Source organism: Calypte anna, chromosome 13, assembly GCF_003957555.1.
Source record: "Calypte anna isolate BGI_N300 chromosome 13, bCalAnn1_v1.p, whole genome shotgun sequence".
Taxonomy (NCBI): domain Eukaryota; kingdom Metazoa; phylum Chordata; class Aves; order Apodiformes; family Trochilidae; genus Calypte; species Calypte anna.
This window is the reverse complement of record NC_044259.1, coordinates 11,083,740-11,100,181: the sequence shown is the minus strand read 5'-3', so window position 1 is coordinate 11,100,181 and position 16,442 is coordinate 11,083,740. Positions and strand designations below refer to the sequence as shown.

At 42.0% G+C, this 16,442-nt stretch overlaps 1 protein-coding gene across 3 annotated transcripts; it reads right to left on the bottom strand.

Moving 5' to 3' along the window:
* Positions 1–563: 563 nt before the first annotated feature.
* On the bottom strand, positions 564–15,153 carry RUFY1 (RUN and FYVE domain containing 1). Of its 3 annotated transcripts, none has more exons than XM_030459114.1 (18): positions 14,916–15,143; positions 11,507–11,680; positions 11,079–11,196; positions 10,345–10,446; positions 9,864–9,987; positions 8,928–8,986; positions 8,140–8,205; positions 7,644–7,713; positions 6,597–6,698; positions 6,044–6,160; positions 5,474–5,641; positions 4,767–4,864; positions 4,171–4,290; positions 3,628–3,757; positions 2,682–2,776; positions 2,213–2,261; positions 1,950–2,027; positions 564–1,309 (listed from the first exon to the last, which is right to left on the bottom strand). In XM_030459114.1, exons 2-18 carry the CDS (start codon positions 11,661–11,663, stop codon positions 1,166–1,168), a joined length of 1,797 nt encoding a protein of 598 aa, XP_030314974.1. In that variant the 5' UTR covers positions 11,664–11,680; positions 14,916–15,143; the 3' UTR covers positions 564–1,165. The 3 variants fall into 3 exon arrangements, with proteins under 3 accessions (XP_030314974.1, XP_030314975.1, XP_008500213.1); XM_030459115.1 differs by lacking the exon at positions 14,916–15,143 and adding an exon at positions 12,048–12,091 and having other exon boundaries at positions 565–1,309; XM_008501991.2 differs by having other exon boundaries at positions 1,022–1,309; positions 14,867–15,153.
* Positions 15,154–16,442: the final 1,289 nt, after the last annotated feature.

Below are 16,442 nucleotides of genomic sequence, written 5' to 3'. Positions count from 1 at the left end.
CATTACCTGGGTCCCAGCACAGGGCTCTGTCCCTGCTGAGCTCCCACCAGGCCTGGGGGGAACTGAACAGCCCCACGGCAGCACAGGGATCTCACCTGGCCTTGAGCTGTTCTCTGTGAAGCCTTTGAAAGGAAACAGCCTGTGTGCAATTGTGTGCTCACTTCAGTGTTAGCAGTAATGTGTAGGTGTCACCTCCCTCCTCTGACACCTCATGTGACAAGCTGCTTTCTGCCCTGTCCTGCCTGAGCCCAAGTGGCCTTGCTCAGGCTATAAGCATCTTTAGCAGCTCAGTATCACCTTCCACAGCCCTGTTGTGTCTCAGGGCCTGTCAGAGCAAGCTGTCACTTCCCACATTCCTGAGGAAATAGGGAAAGTTACCTCTGCAGAGCACTGACCTGGGCACCTTCTGGGAGAACACCGTGAGTGTGTGTTCTGGTCAGTTATTCTGGGGGTGTATCAGCTACCTCCAACTTAAGCCCTGAACCTGTGTAGCAGTACAGGAACATTCCCTTCTGGGCCCTGTGATGGGCAGCTGTTAAAAATCAGAACTTCACTCTTGCTGTCAGTTCTTGCAAAAGGTTTTATTGTGTAACTACTGCACTGTGGTCACAGCGACTTTCAGAACAACTACAAGGTGTAGGTTTTAGACTCCACAGTGAACTGAAGGCACATTCATTGACACTCCTCATAAAGCTCTTTCTCTATAGACAATTCATAAATTGACTTTTCTTCTCTGTACTTTGAGCAAATACAAAACTGTACACAGCCAGTGAAACTCACAGGAGCACCTACAGTGACAACACAGAGGGACTGCAGTTAATGTGTAGACAGACATTGAAGAATAGATGGATCAAATAAAGTTAGAAATGCCATATACAAATTTTAATACAAATATCTATAAAAATCAGAAAAAGTAAATCTGCATTTTAGTTTTCAAACAGAACTTCAAGGGAAATTACAGTCAACATAATTGTCTTACTTATTCCAGTTGGAGAAACATTAGCTTGCATAATCCCTAAAAATTATTTTAGACTGCTCTGTCCTACACTGGAATTACTAAAGAGACCAGACAGCCTGCTGCATAGAAGATGCCTGGAACTCAGAATTAACAGAATAATGGCTACTTCTCCAATGTTAAAGTGGTCCAGTCAAGGTTATGAAAACCTTAGGAAGAATTAGATGAACACCGTTGAAGGAGTAAAGTGTGACAAGTGTCACAAACACGGACAGGTTTGGGGTATGATGGCAGTGCAAGTTCATTACTGGAACACGTGTTGCAGAAGATGTCCCCACAGTTTCTGCAGTGATGCTACAAAACAAAAAGTTAGAATAAGCTCATCTGCCTAAAAACTGAGCAGCACTGAGGAGATAGATGAGACCTTAAAGCTTTTGGAAGTGCACTGACATCACCCTCTGCTTCCCAAGAGGCTCAGCCCTCCCAGCAGTGGTTCCTCCTGTGCAGAGGACTGATCCCTGCACAGCTTGGCTTCCCTCTGGTACCAAGAGTTGAGCAGGCCTGGCTGGGGCTGGGGCAGCTGCTCTGCTGCCTTTTTGCAGCTCCCTGGCACAGCTTGCATGGATTGCCAGCTCAGCACTGGGGAGATCTGGTGCCTGGGCTGCCAGGCTCCTGTGCAGGCACCCCGAGCTGTCCCAAACACTGGGGCAGGGCCCCAGAAGCAGTTCCCTGACACTGAAAGGCCCTGAGCATGGGCCTGTGAGCACCCAGTCCTCCTCACACAGGGTAGGGAGGTGAAACACAGGGAGAGAACACAGCCCATGACAGCTCCCTACCCAAACAGAATGTTATTTTTAGGATGGGAAATACAAAATAACCTGTACATAGTTAACATGCCAACAAAATCTGGGATAGTGTCAGCCTTCCCTATCAAACTAGGCAATAGCACAAGTTTTGTTTCCTGTGACAAAAGGAAAAAACCACTGAGCAATACCTTCCTTCTTGAGATAGAGAATTCCTTTTCACATTGCTTGCAGTGTGTTGCTTCATCATCCTTCAGCCAGGTATGGCCCTAGAACATTATAATAAAAACCTCACTGTACACACAAATATATCAAACAAAATTCAAAGGCATCTTACCAGCACTGCTGGTGCTTTTGAAAAGCCATTTGTTAAAGTAGGATGATCATGATGAAGTTTGTTGGTGTTAAATGAAATGCGTATCTTTAGCCAAACTATCCATGAGATTCAGAATACCTTTAGTGCTTTATTTACTTCTTTAATGTCTTCCATCTTCAACTTTGACCTGGAAAAAAAAATATTCCCTCTGCAGGACTTTGCATTCAGTTGTATTGAATTTTACCTGCCATTTCACTGTGCAGCCACTGAATTTAAACTCTAATTCTACAGTCAGCTCCCTCTTACAACTCTGAACCACTCAGTGGCACCAGGAAGCTTTGTCACCTTGGGGCTTGCCCCCTTATCAGTATATTCAGAAGAATGTGGCAGAAGCACAGTTCCAGTCTAAGAACTATGTATTTACTGTATTGTTTCTTATCTCAGCCATCTTACTCTTATTTTATGTTCCTATGTATAGTAGCTGTCTCCTAAAATTCTCATGTTTATTGATTTTTATAACTGGATGCATTTTAAAATTATTTGTATTAGTTTGATACCCCATCCTCCAGGTTAAGTCACTTACAGGAGTTCAACTCCTAAAACTTACTGGCTGAGGTGAAGTCCCATTTCTTGAAGAGCTTGCTCCTGCTCCTCACAGACTTTCTCTAACTGCTGTTTCTCATCTTGAAGTTTTCTCAGTTCCTAAAAAATGAAGCACAAAATCAAGGACATTTTTTTTGTGCTAGGTTTGATTTATAACCAGGATCTGGAAGTCTACCCAAACTACCCAAGCATGTCAAAAGAAACAAGCTCTTTTACAAGACCACCTATGTCTAAGGTTTGATTTTTAGAATCATGTAGCTGAACTACCCAGGTGTTCTTGTAGAGCACAAACAATGAAGTAATTTAATGTTATTTTCCAGAAAGAGAGGAGGATTTTCAGGCTTTAAACAACTTTTTGAGCATAGCTGGAATGCAGCACTCCTATGCCCACATATGAGCACACAGACAGATACTGGTGTACAATTGTGCCTTCAAAATCTAAACTGCTTGACACACAGGAGCAAAACCTCTTCTGATTAACAAGAATATTCGTGGTCAAAAAGTAAACTGTGTTCTTTTCAGTGCTGGAAAACATATCCTTATGGCATAAAACTGAAAGACCTCATGCTGTCACTGAAAGCTCTGAACTTGCTACTTCCTACCTGAGCAGGGGTATCTCACCTGGAGAAACCAGCTGATGGGACAGCTGATCAGCTTTTTGTCCCCAGCTACCCCAGCTTGGCTTCAGCTGACTGAGAAATGGCTCAGATGCTGGTGCAGCCAAGGCAGGGCAGAGAGAAACCTCCTCAGATACCTCTAGCTTGGCTGTTCCTGTTGCCTGAGCCCTGTTCTGGCATTTCACATGCAGGCTTGTGTCATACCAGCCAAGTTTGAAACCACCCAGAGGAAAGTTGTACAGAAGAAATACCCTACTACAGATACAAACACTGCACTGGTTCTAAGTCAGTTTTAATCCTGCTGAACACTGGGCAAGTTTGCACTGTGTGTACCTTTTTCAGTCCTTCCATTTGTTGCAATTCTGTTTTAAGCAGAGCCGTAGCATCCTTCTCTTGGTGTAGTTCTCTTTGCAAAGTTTGTCTTTGTTCCTTTTCAGATTTTAACTCCTTTTCCAGAGTTGAGCTGTTTAAAAATAATTCACCCTAAAAAACCTTATAGCAGAAATATATCCTATACTGCTTAAGGAGACCTCTGGTATCAAAAGAAACCTTGTCCAAAACAGGGCAAAAGCTAGAGTGGTGTTCTGAGAAAGGAAAGAACAGGGATGTTATGGCAACAGACATCAGAAACTATATTAGCATTTTTAGGTCACAGAGTTTAAAAAGAAAAAAAATGCTGGAAAAAGCATTTCAAAATTCTCTGCTCTCTATAGAGAAGTGCTGGGCCTTCCTACTGCTCTCATACTGCTGTCAATGCTTGCTGAAACCAATATGATCCAAACCTTACCCCTCTTTAGATCTTAGCACAAAAGGAGAAGAAAGCATTTATTAATGAAACGGCAGAAGGGAAGGAAAGAACTTGATCAGATTAAATACCATTTGCTGTCCATCTGGGACATCTGTTGCCTACAAGTGTCAAGCCTGCCAGCAAGCTCTTCCTTCATCTTGTTGCATCTTTCTTCTGCAGCCTGCTTTGCCTTTTCCGCATGCTGCAATCTACAGAGTAAGGAACAGGTACATGAGTTGTCAGTTCACATGCTTCTTACTTCCACCCTCTCATTCTGTTTTTTTTTTTTTTGAGATTTACCATACAGAACTTACTAAGAGATTGAACTGAAAATGGCAGTGGAGAAAAAAGACAACACTTTTGAAAGCACCTGTTTCTGCAAGAAAAAAAACAAAACCCAAAAGTGTGAGGCATACTCAGTCCTAAACTAAAATGGCTGTGATTTTAAACAGCCTGCCTATGGAAAGAGCTTTGGTTTCCAAAAGGGTCAATTATGGGTATGTTTGTCTGGGAAAAGAGAACAGGCAAGAGCAGAGGGTGATCAGGATGAGAAAGGACAAAGAACATCATGCCAGCACACATGCCCAAACGTCTGTAAGGGTGTATGGAAGGTCATCCTGTAAAGGTTTCAGTTGGAAACTTTCTACTGACTTCAGTGTTGACTTCTTGAGCTTGTGATTATTACCTCTCTTCCATTTGTTTCATAGAGGACATCATCTCATTTGTTTTTCCTTCAAATGAGGATATTGCTTCTGTTTTCTGTTGTAATGAACATTCTGCATTCTGTAGGAATAAGTGAACATTCCAGGTAATACATTTGAGTTTTCTAAAAGACAAAGTGTTGGAGTTTAATGAAAAGCTGCCCCTAGATAAGGAATGTTTAGTTTGTTACAGGCCATGCCTGGGTCTGACTGGAATGTACAAACAAAATGCTGATAATACCAGAGCAGACATTCTTCAACTTTTTTAGAGCTCAGAAAAAAACTTCATGGTACTAAGCTTTCACCCATGATGTGGTCAGCTACAAGCCAGAAGTCTTTTCCTCAGAAGGAAGCTTGAAGAATTGCATTACCAGATTAAATCAAACAGTGTAAGAATGTGTATTGTTACTATTATGATTTTAATATAACTGTGCTCAGTGGGCACAGAACCAGGGAGCTGCAAAAAAAAAAAAACAAAACAAAACAAACCATACCATAAAAACTGAGAGAAATCCCCTCTGAATTTCTGGCACCAGGTATGGGAGGGTCAGCCCAGTTAAATTCCTGATATCAGCAGAAACAAGCTTTGTATATTTTGTGTGAACACTACTCCTCCATCACTTCCCCTCAGAAATGCCTACTGGAGTATTTTTTGTCCAGCTGCTCTTTCTCTTCCCCACTATGTACATACCTGGGATTTATGAAACATCTGCAAATTAATGGCCTTCACTTCTTCTAATTGTTGGCGAAGTGCAACTAAAGTGTCTTGTTTTTCATGAGTATCTTTCTCCAGAAGTTTCATTGCAATTTCCATTTCTGTCTTCATTCCAATTTGGAGCTCCAACTCCTTCTCTAGTTCCTTACAAAGAGATTTCCTAGTTCATGCTATGTAGTCAGATGTCAGGGATAAGCATTTCCAAAATCCATGCAATCCTTGCATAAACTGTGTGTCACCCCTGAGTCTGATTTTACAGAGGAGTCAAATCTCAGAGAACACCTTAAGTCAGTAAGACCAAAATGCTATTCCAGCCCTCCAGACCAGAGGAAGGGTGCAGATCTGCTGGAACAAAGTGTAGAGCTCAGTGTGTAACTTAGGGACTGTCAAATGAAACATTTCTCCTGGCAGCTGGATTTGGGGCTGACTTAGAGCCACAGATCTAAGTCTCTGCTGTAACAACACTGGTAGGTTCAGCAAGTATCTTGTATTTGTAATGCTACCTTAACAGAGACAGAATCCTGTATCTTTTGTTAATTGCCTTACCAGCCTGATTTTTTTTTCTTCTTTCAGCTGTTTCCAGACATCACTGTACATTTCATCAAGACCCTGTCGTGACTGCTTATAAGTATCCAATTCCACTTGTGTATCCTCTTTTGTTACCTACAAAAAAACATCAGCAGAAAAGCCATGAGATCACAAAGCTATGTATTTGAAGTAAACCTTAAGATTTTGGGTGTGTCCCAGCATTCCTACATGCTATTTCAAGTAAAATCCTATTATTTCACAATAAATGAGTGGGTAAATGTTAATAAGCTGACATTTCCAAAAAACAGTGAAAATAAAAATAAACTATTCTAATACTTCTAATGCTTTCTCTCTTCTGTAAATATAGGTTTAAGTGTGTAGTACAGAACAACAAAATCTAACACCTGTGCATACTATACAAAAGAGCAGTGATCTACACAGTAACATGCTAACCTTTCCTAGCATTCCAGTTCAAAGTCCTTTTGAGAGCACTAACTACAGATGCTCAAAAGAAATAATTTATTTTAAGGCTCCTCATCATCTTTAAACAGGTTGCAAACAGGTTGCCCACCTCTACACTTTTTTCACTCCGTTCACGAATTAATTCATTCTGTTGTTTTAATTGCTGCTGCTCTTCCTGAAGGGATCCAATCCGGTCAGTTGCTGCTGCAAGCTGTTTACATAGAGAACATATTTATTATATTAACACATCATTTGGAGGCACTCTAAAGTTAGTATCTCAGCCTTTGCAGCAGGTGTGCTGCTCACTTCCCCTTTCGACACTTTCATTTCCCCTAGAAGCTTCCTGACCTTTTTGAAGCCCTACTCACTGTACAGCCCAAATTAATAAACCCACCACATTTGTTCAGTTGACTTCTGCTTCATGTCCACATCAATTATTTTTAAATATCAACTGTGTAAAGAAACACAGCCTAGTGTAAAAGGCTGAAATCCACCACAGATCTATGATCTGCAGTATTCGTTCTGGTATGAACCAAAAGTCAAGGTTGAGATTCACTGGTGGAACCTTATGGCATTTTCATGTGGAGATACCCCCAAAAGTAAGAAGTTGGACTACACACTCTGACCTCACATATACTGTAATATAAACAAACTGTAAACCACCACCACAAGAAAACCAAAAATCCCATTATCATACATGCTGCTGGGTTCTATTTCAGTTCCTGCCTAGCAAAGGTTTCCTAATTGAAGTGTGATTCTTTTCCTGAGCTCTGCTTACGTCATGGCAAATACACATCTATGTGCAGAAGGACAGAGGGACAAGTCATGTTCATTACAGTGGTATGATTACTTTTAGGTGGAGACACCACTGCAAGATAAGAACTGGATTAAGGAAACCTGTCTGACAAATAAAGTGTCTTGTTTTTCATGAGTATCTCTCTCCAGAACTTTCATTGCAATTTCCATTGCCCAAAAGCTTTTTAACAGCTAACGAAGTGTAGAAGCTTTCCACAGAGCTTTCTCCACACGCCAGTCCTACCAATCCCACATCCTTCATTAGTATCAACTCAAATATTAGGTCTAAGGTATATTCTTAGTGAGTTTTGCCTCTGATAGAAAACAACTACAAGAAACATTTAACAGACCAGGCACAAACCTCTTCCTGGAGTTTTGAATTGGTCTTTTCTAAACAGTCTATTTTGTTCTGAAGATCTGCAACTGTGCAACTGGAGCAAGAAAAAGAGAAGCATAAAAACAATAAAAGAAGTTCCAGTGCTCAACATTTATTCCTACCTTCAATCAGATTTTTACTATCTTGTATTTGTGCATAGTGAAATACTTTGGTACACTCTTCCTCTAAAGAATGAAAGTCCAGATTCACTTGTAATAATTTAATCTTGAAAAATTAGCTCCAAAATCTTTTGTTAATCAATAATAAGTCTCAAAAAAAGTCAACTATTACTGTTTTCTGAACTGCATATGCCATCAGAAGAGTAAGACTACAAAGTAAAACTAAGATTTTGGGAAATAACAAGAAAACACATTTCAGTATTGACAATAATCTACCAGAGTGACAGCAGAGACAGTCAAACTCATACTGGAAAGGCTAAACAGGACAAGTGTCTGTACATTAAAAGAAATTAAAACCCCACCTTAGATGTCGGTTAAGTTCTTCCACATAATGCTTCTGGTCAAGGACAGCTGTAATCCCTCCATCTCTAGTTGTAAAAGACAGAATTTATTGATTGAGAAGAACCTCCTTAATTCTAAAGTGCTAGTTTGTACTATGGTTTTCAACACAGATTTGCAAACAGAATTGAAAACTTTTCTTATAAAGATATTTAAGGGTTGGACTCGATGATCTCTGAGGTCCCTTCCAACCCAGCCAATTCTATGATTTGTGCCTGAGCCAGACCAGAAGCACTGGGGAAATGAAGCAGCTGAACAGTAAAGTGCTCTGAAGTTGAAGAAGCACAAAACTATGAAGTCCTCCCCATTCACTACAGTGATGCAGTCTGCAATTTACCTAACATTTTACCTTCAAGTATGTTTTTTCTTTCACAACTGATCTCTTCCACAAAGATATCTACTTATGTGAGAGCATTTCTGAAACTGTGTAAAAGGAAAGCAGTGACCTGGTAGTGAGTGACTTCCCAGATCACATTTCCTAGAACACAGTAACAACACAACCTAGAATTCTGGGTGCTTCTGATTTGGTACCAGGTTAAGACACAAACTCACCACACTGTGCTGTTAAAACTACCATGAGCTCAAACTTTGACAGTTAGTGCTTTTGTTCAGCTAACAAAATGCACTTTGGATTATCTTTTTTTGATGATTAACAGAGTTTAAGATCTCTTGCACTCCTGTGCTCCTACAGAAGAACAGGCTTGCTCTACAAAAATACAAAGATTTAGAATTAATAATTCACCATACATACTGTTTGCCATCACTGTCCTGTGTTTCCTTCAGGTACAAGGAAAAATCAATCACTCCAACCTGAAAAATACATTGAAGGCATTAAGACACCTTCACAGTGCAACTCTGTGTTGCAGCAGGCATTACTTTATTTTTAGAAAATGGTAAACATCTGAAGTTTAAGTTAGAAAGGCAGATAATTCCATATTCTTGCCCTCCCTTGGCTCCAGGAAAAAAAAAAAAAAAAAAGAACCTCACTCACACTTTCTAAACCCAAGCACAGAATCTTAGGGATATATGACATTGAGTTCTTATAAATACATTAATAGTTAGCCATGTTCATAATTTGTAGAACAGGCAGCACAATGTCAACATTATTTTCTGAACATTATCTTGTCATGAACAAAAAGGTTAATAAGAATAAAATTCTAGCAATGTACATTTTTAATTCAGAGAGAGAGTTAGACTTCTGCAGTGCTACTGACACATTTTGTCAAAGTTTACCTAGTTCAAAAATAAAACAGACTGGCTGAAAGAGGATGTGGTCTCAAATGACAAGATCCTCTCAACACATTAAGCAGAGATTCATGTGAGGCATCTATTTGTTTGCCTTACAAATACCTCAAAACATTCCTTATACTCCTGGTTTGTTTCATCAAAGCAGCTGAGGTATCTGAGACCATTGCTTGCCCCCACCCAAGCCAAAAGGAAATGACCATTCCTTCTCAAAACAAAAGCTCCCACAAGTCCCTAGAATCTTGGTCTTGACAAAGTATCTCTTGCCATTAGCTTAGTTCATCCAATTTTGGTTTATCATTAGACATTCAAATGTCTTCATCTGTAAACAACGGCAAACCCAGGCTGCAGACCCCATTTAAGAATTCTAAAGTATTTATGGATGTGCTTATGTCTACTGGAATCTTACACAGAGTGATCTTATTTAAGCTTTAATCTTCACCTGGGAGTCCAAGTCTTCTCCTTTCAAGCAAAGGTTTGCATCAATCACATTCAGTCCAACAAGCAGACCCACAATGACTGCTCCTTCCTCCTCCATCATCAACGCATCAGGTTCATAAAATTCACTATGAAGAAATAGTGAATTTATTCACTATTAATAGGAGAAATATAGTATGGCATCACTGCACATCACAACAATTCTAATGATGCTGCCATAACTGAAATCATATAAATAGTGAGGTAGTCCATATAAAGCTATCCCTCTTTTCTAATTTACTGCACAAAATGGAAGATGCAGAACTCTCACAGAAAATACTTGTTTCTCTGTAGGTTGACTGCGAAAACAGTGAACAACTTGAATCTCTGCAGGTTGCATGGAAAAGCTTAAACTGGTCAATTAATAACTGGTCAATTAATGACCCCCAGCAATGCAAGGTTGCAGTGATTCAGTGAATGCAATCTACTCATGTCTGTACTGTTACCTTAATAGATGCTTATGGTCCAAGAGTACTTTGAGATAATCTGCCAGCTTCTTTTGCATGAGTGCAAGATAAAGCCAAGCCCTTCCCCTTCCTACAGCAGTCCTACAATGAAAAAAATGCATGTTTTGGTACAACAAAAAAGGATTGTTAACTAGATTTTTACATTTCATTCCTCCCTTTACAATGTTTTCTCTCTCGAACACAGAAGTGTAGGAGTAAATTACATTGCTTCAGTGAAGGGAAAGTATATTGTAAAATCTTCCTATTTTGGAAAGATACAGATTTTCAGCTACTACCAGATACCAGATACCACCATTGATACCATAGTATCAATATCATAGTATCAATACATAGTATCCTAGTACTAGGATACATCCTAGACTTCATGGTCCTGAATTATACAGATGAAATACTACCAGCACACACACAAAGCAGACAAAGCCATAAAAGTGAAGGAAAGAAGAGGAAAGAAAATATCCATGAAGACCCTACAGCTATTTTAGCAAGCTTACAGACGTTTCAAAATGTTTTTTTTTAATCTAACAGCTTTGCTTGAATCAGAAGCACAGAGTGTTTTGTGATGTCCTCCTCAGCTCTTGGAGGATATCAACAATATATGCTATTTTTCTTTCTGGGAACAAAATCTCCTTAAGCAAGAGGAAAGGTGATGTAAAGGATTCGCTTTAGCAGCAGTGTAAGTGAAATAAATGCATCAGCCCCAACAATCAACTTACTTCAGCTCTGGCAGGTTTTTAACACTGGTTGCTATATCTGATGCTTCAGGACAAAGTTTTTCCACTAGCTCCAAAGGACCAAAAAATGATTTGTTCTGTCCAATAAAAGTCTTCTTCACTATAGGAAGTACACAGAGAAGTTTGTGAGGAATAGTGGCAACCTTCCAACTCCCAAATCACAAATTTTACCTTTTGTTATCCTTTCTCTTACCAACCCCTATCATGTGAATGAAAAGGGGGCATTAAACCACCGTGATGGTTTCGGAGGTACAAAATACAGGTTATATTAGTAGGTGACAACACAGTTGTATCTCTAACAGGGATTAGCATCATAAGGTGGATGTGATTAACTTTAATGTCGGGTGAGCCAGGACACAGACAATTTATCTGCCTCTCCTGCGTGGCAGCTGCGGGGAGTGGGTGCCCACCTTTCAGTCCGTGCTTGAGGCAGTGCTCCAGCACCACGAAGAACTGCTGCAAGGGAGGGAAATCAGAGTCCAGGGTCCGGCCCAGGCTCAGGGCCGACTGGATGAGAATTTTGATGCTGAGCTTCATCATGTTCATGAGGTTGGCACGCTCCTCCATGCTGTGGTACCGCGCACCTGGGGACACGGCACACAGACACAGACACAGACACACACGGACACAGACACACACAGACACAGACACAGACACAGACAGAGGGATGGAGACAGAAACGCTGTTTTTAGAAACGCGCTCCCGAGCCCTGACAACGCTGACAGGAGCGCTGCCGCCCCGCCTCGTCTCCATCTTGCGGGGCTGAGCGGCTGGAGCAGAGCCGGGTGCAGGACACGGTCCGGGGGAATCGTCAAGAACCGACACGGGGAGCCCCGCTGCTCCGGCCCTGCCATCCCCAGCACCCTCCGCCCGCGGGGGGACACGGCACATCCCCACCTCCCCCCTTCCTTTTCCCCCGGGGCTGTCGTCGCCACAGCGGGGGTCCCGTACCTGTGCGGCGGGGCGGGCACCCCCACCACCGGCTGAGGAGACCCCGCCCCGCCCGCGTTACCACGGCAACGGCACACGCATTCCCCCCTGCCCCGCCCCGCCGCCACTCTCGCGAGAGTGAGACTGCCCCGCACCGCGCCGCGCCGGCCGCCATTTTATGAAGAGTTTCTGGCGCGGGGTTCGGCCGTGGGCAGCGCATCCCCTCAGCCCTCCCGCCGGGAAGGTAGCGCTGCTCCTCCCCGCCCAGGCCCGACAGGCTCTTCTTGACACCTGCAGGAGGGCGAGACAAAAAGAAGCTGCCGGCGACCACGTTTTATCTCCGGTCAACAATAGGTTCTGACAGGATGCCAATTGCAGGCCCGAGGTGGCCTAAACCACCTGCTGAGGGCCCTGCGGGTCACCTGCGGATCAAACCTGGTCATGTTCCCGTGCTGTAATAGCAGTTGCTGAAGACCAACAGGTAGCCCCCATGTCAGATAAGACTGTTAACAGTGTTTCTAACACCATGCAAAAGTCTCTTTGGGTACCGATTTTCCATTGTTTTCCTTTTTGTGCTCATAACTGAGGATTAAAACTGAAAATAGCCTTCTCTAGAGGAGTGAAAACAGGAAGTCACCCCCATCAACTCTTAATCACAAAGCACACAGTCCCGTCAGTGTCCTGTTGTATCAATCCCTACAGTCAGGGAAGTGGATGCCTCAAAACTGCATATGATGTCTTCAGAGAGACAGGGTTAAAAGGGCTGTCACACTGTCAGGTTACACATCAGGAACAGGAAGTAAGCTGACTGCCAAAGCAGAAAAATCTGTTGGTTTCTTTGGGTATTGGGGTGTTTCAGTAGCAAAGCCAACATATTTTTGAATTTTAAAATACTGTGAATAAAAGGTTCTTTATGAACTGGAATTGAAACATTGTCTTAGTAAGAGTTTGTGTTAAGCTAAATAATCACTTGAACAATATTTTTTAGACTGTTGAAAATTTACACAGTCAAGTACATTTTTTGCAAACCTCTGGACAAGTTGGTACATGTGAAATAGGGAGGTATTAGAGACATTATCGAAGCCCAGCCTCAAGGATTAGGAATTGAGTTAGCTAAGTGCTAAAGATCACAAACATGCTGCAGTCTTTAGAAGAATGCAGTCACACTGCCTGGTAGCTGTTTACCATAATTATTCACCACAAAAGTCAGAAAACACTGAAGCACAAAGAAAAGCTACCAGCTCATCATCTCTTGGTCTTTAAGACTGAAAGTCTGTCTTGATTTGTACTCTTCAAATTTGTAGCTCCTTGCCTCCTCTTCAAGGCAGGAGATAGTTTCTTCAGTAGCAGACACTGGTTTTATGATGTGCCTTTCTGAACATCCAACTGACAGCACAATGTGCTGAACAGTTTACATCAGATCCACAGAGATGAAGTAGCAAGCAGAGGTTACAAAAACCTCTGGAAAAACATGGCAGTAGGGAACAAGTTGCAAGTTTTCCACAAGTGGTCTTGCTGGCCTCAGCTTATTTCTTAAAAATACCTGAATTTATAGTGCTTGGTCAAAGCACTCGATCAAAGGCAATAAAGAACAGGTAGAACAGGTAATTTAGTGACTGTTCATATTTCATATGTAAGTTATGAACAGATTTTTCATATGTAATTTTCCATATAATTCATCAATGTATTATCCAAATACTTTGAACAATTTGGGAAGGTAGTGTTGTATTCCCTTACATTAATCCAAAAGTTGATGGTAAAAGTTCCATTAAGTGTGGTAGCTCCATTTCAAGCAGAAGAACATTTTGTTCCCTACCCCTCACCAAATGCTGTACGTTGTTTTGAATTACATCTATTCACAGCATTATTCCAAATACAACTGAAGAAAATGGGATATTCTGCCCACAGGCAGGTCAGATCCCAGTTCAAGATGGGCATTCAGAAAACAAATTTGTGAGATGTTTGGTGTGGGAAACAGAAGAATCTAGGTCTTTCTGGACAGACAATCTTAAACTCTTAACTATGCAACACTGAGGAATTTTTATAGAAAAAAAAAAAGTCCATCAGCTGTAACTTACTTCATGCAGTCACAATTCATCCCCACAGAACTCCAGCTTGATTACTTAATATCATAAAAATAAAAAGGTCACCATCTGTTAGCAAAATGATCAAGCACTTATCCAAGAGCCTGGGGTACAGGACTCCAGGCCCAATTTCTGCTACATTTGACCAGTCTTATTCCCAGCATCACTGAGATTTGATTTCCGTATGAATTCAACTAAAGAATTCCATCAGAATTCAACCTTTAAATTCTAAGAGAGCTGTTCCATAAATCTCTGTGAATCCTGATGTCAAATAAAGCAAGCTGGGGATAAAGAGAAGGCATTTTTAGCATAGTTAGAAATAATTTATAACACATCTGTATCTTATTTCACTTGTCCACTTTCTGACAAGAAGCCTCTACGAGAAGTGCAGTCTGGGTCTGTCTCTGAACCAGCCCAACTAAGAAGGAAAACTAATGGACTGGATCACCTACTGCTGCTGAGGTGAACTTTTAAGGGAGAGGGAGAAAACGAATCAAATTAAAACCTACTGCACAGAACTAAAGTAAATTTCCCCAAACACATAAAAAAGTTTAGGGTTCTTCCGATTCTAATCCATTTTGCCGAGTTCTACATCTGTGTCGTTTGTATCATTTTGCTTAAAGAGAAAGTTGCAGCATCAGATTTAAAAAAACCTAAAGTCATAAACACGCATGGCTGGCACTCATCAACAGCACTTACGGAGCAAGCTTATTTGGGCACCATAAAAGCAAGTTTACTAAATAAACATGACCATACTTGTTTTTGCGGTGCTGTCAGTGCTGACTGGTTTGGGTATGAGTCCTACCAAAGATGCAGACTTCAGAGCGTTGCCATAGCTCAGCGCCAAGTTTTCCGAGGCTTTCTTGGCCAGCGACAGGATGGGTGCAGACCACCTCCCTTCTTCCGTTTTCTCTTTTTCCTCGTTTTTCAGCTCAGCCGCGGCGGGGATCTGGGTTTTGTCAATAATCTCGAAGTCTTCCTTCACTTCCGCGGCGGTCGCTGAGCAGCTCTCCCCTTCAGCCATCTTTGACTTGTCATATGACACCAGTCATGAGCAATCGAGCAGACAGACCTGCTCCTGATGCTTCCCTGACTGCTTCCCTGCTTCCTGCCTGCTTCCCTGCCTGCTTCCCTGGCTGCTTCCCTGCTTCCTGACTGCTTCCCTGCCGCCTTGCCTGCTTCCCCGCTTCCCTGATTGCTTCCCTGCTTCCTGACTGCTTCCCTGCCTGCTTCCCTGCTTTCCTGGCTGCTTCCCTGCTTCCTGATTGCTTCCCTGCCTCCCTACCTGCTTCCCTGCCTGCTTCCCTGCCTTCCTGCCTGCCTCCTGCCTAGTTCCCTGCCTGCTTCCCTGCTTCCTGACTGCTTCCCTGCCTTCTTACCTGCTTCCTTGCTTCCCTGCCTGCTTCCTCCCTGCTTCCCTGACTGCTTCCTGCCTGCTTCCCTGCTTCCCTGCCTGCTTCCCTACTTCCCTGCCTGCTTCCCTGCTTCCTGGCTGCCTCCCTGCCTCCCTGCCTGCTTCTTTGCTTCCCTACCTGCTTCCCTGCCTCCCTGCCTGCTTCCTGACTTCTTCCCTGCTTCCCTGACTGCTTCCCTGCAGGTACCCAAGAGCCAGCTGAACCATTTTCGAGCAGCTGCACGGACCATGGGACCAGCACTTCCAGAACTGAGCAGTTTTCTTACTGTTAAAGTTTACTTACACTTAAAGACTCGGGGGTGAAAGACGACCAAAGAGTTGACTTTTCAGCAAGAGAGTATCAGATACACCCTTTACAGGTTTTTGTTGCTGTGTTCCCAAACATGATTTCAATTAGAAAATTTATAGAATCTTTGGAAATCCCAGATTTTGGCAGTTAAGTTGTGACAACTTGAAGACAACTTTATCACTCTGCCAATAATTCAAGTCATCGTGGCTTGATTCAAATGATGGCAGGTTCCCTCTTGTGAAAATTTTTGCTTGCATCACTGACATTACAAAATAATTGTAGTCAATAAAGCTACTTCATTAATGTATTTGAGCTGTGTCTGATAAAATAAAATGATGGGAAACTGAAATTAACCTAATATGAAAATTTGACTTTAATATCTTAATATACCTTTGGATATCTCAAAATATGGATGTAGCTATTAATTCATGGCTCAGTAACCATTTTTCCATTCAGAAACTGTAGGCACCAGACATACATCACTCAGCCATCAGATAGCAGATGATGCATATTAACTTTTGTTGCTACCCAGAACAAAGTTTTGTTTGTTTTTTTGTTTGTTTTAAGAAATATAAGAGCAGGAGGGAATAGGATCAGTTTCAGTAGTCTTGCATCAGAACAAACCTTCA

Coding starts and splice junctions, on each gene's coding strand:
- RUFY1 (XM_008501991.2), bottom strand. CDS start 15,134: ATGGCTGAAGGGGAGAGCTGCTCAGCGACCGCCGCGGAAGTGAAGGAA. Junction 8,987..9,863: donor GAGAAGACTTGGACTCCCAG/GTGAAGATTAAA, acceptor TGTATTTTTCAG/GTTGGAGTGATTGATTTTTC. Junction 5,642..6,043: donor AAGAAAAAAAAATCAGGCTG/GTAAGGCAATTA, acceptor TCTCTTTGTAAG/GAACTAGAGAAGGAGTTGGA.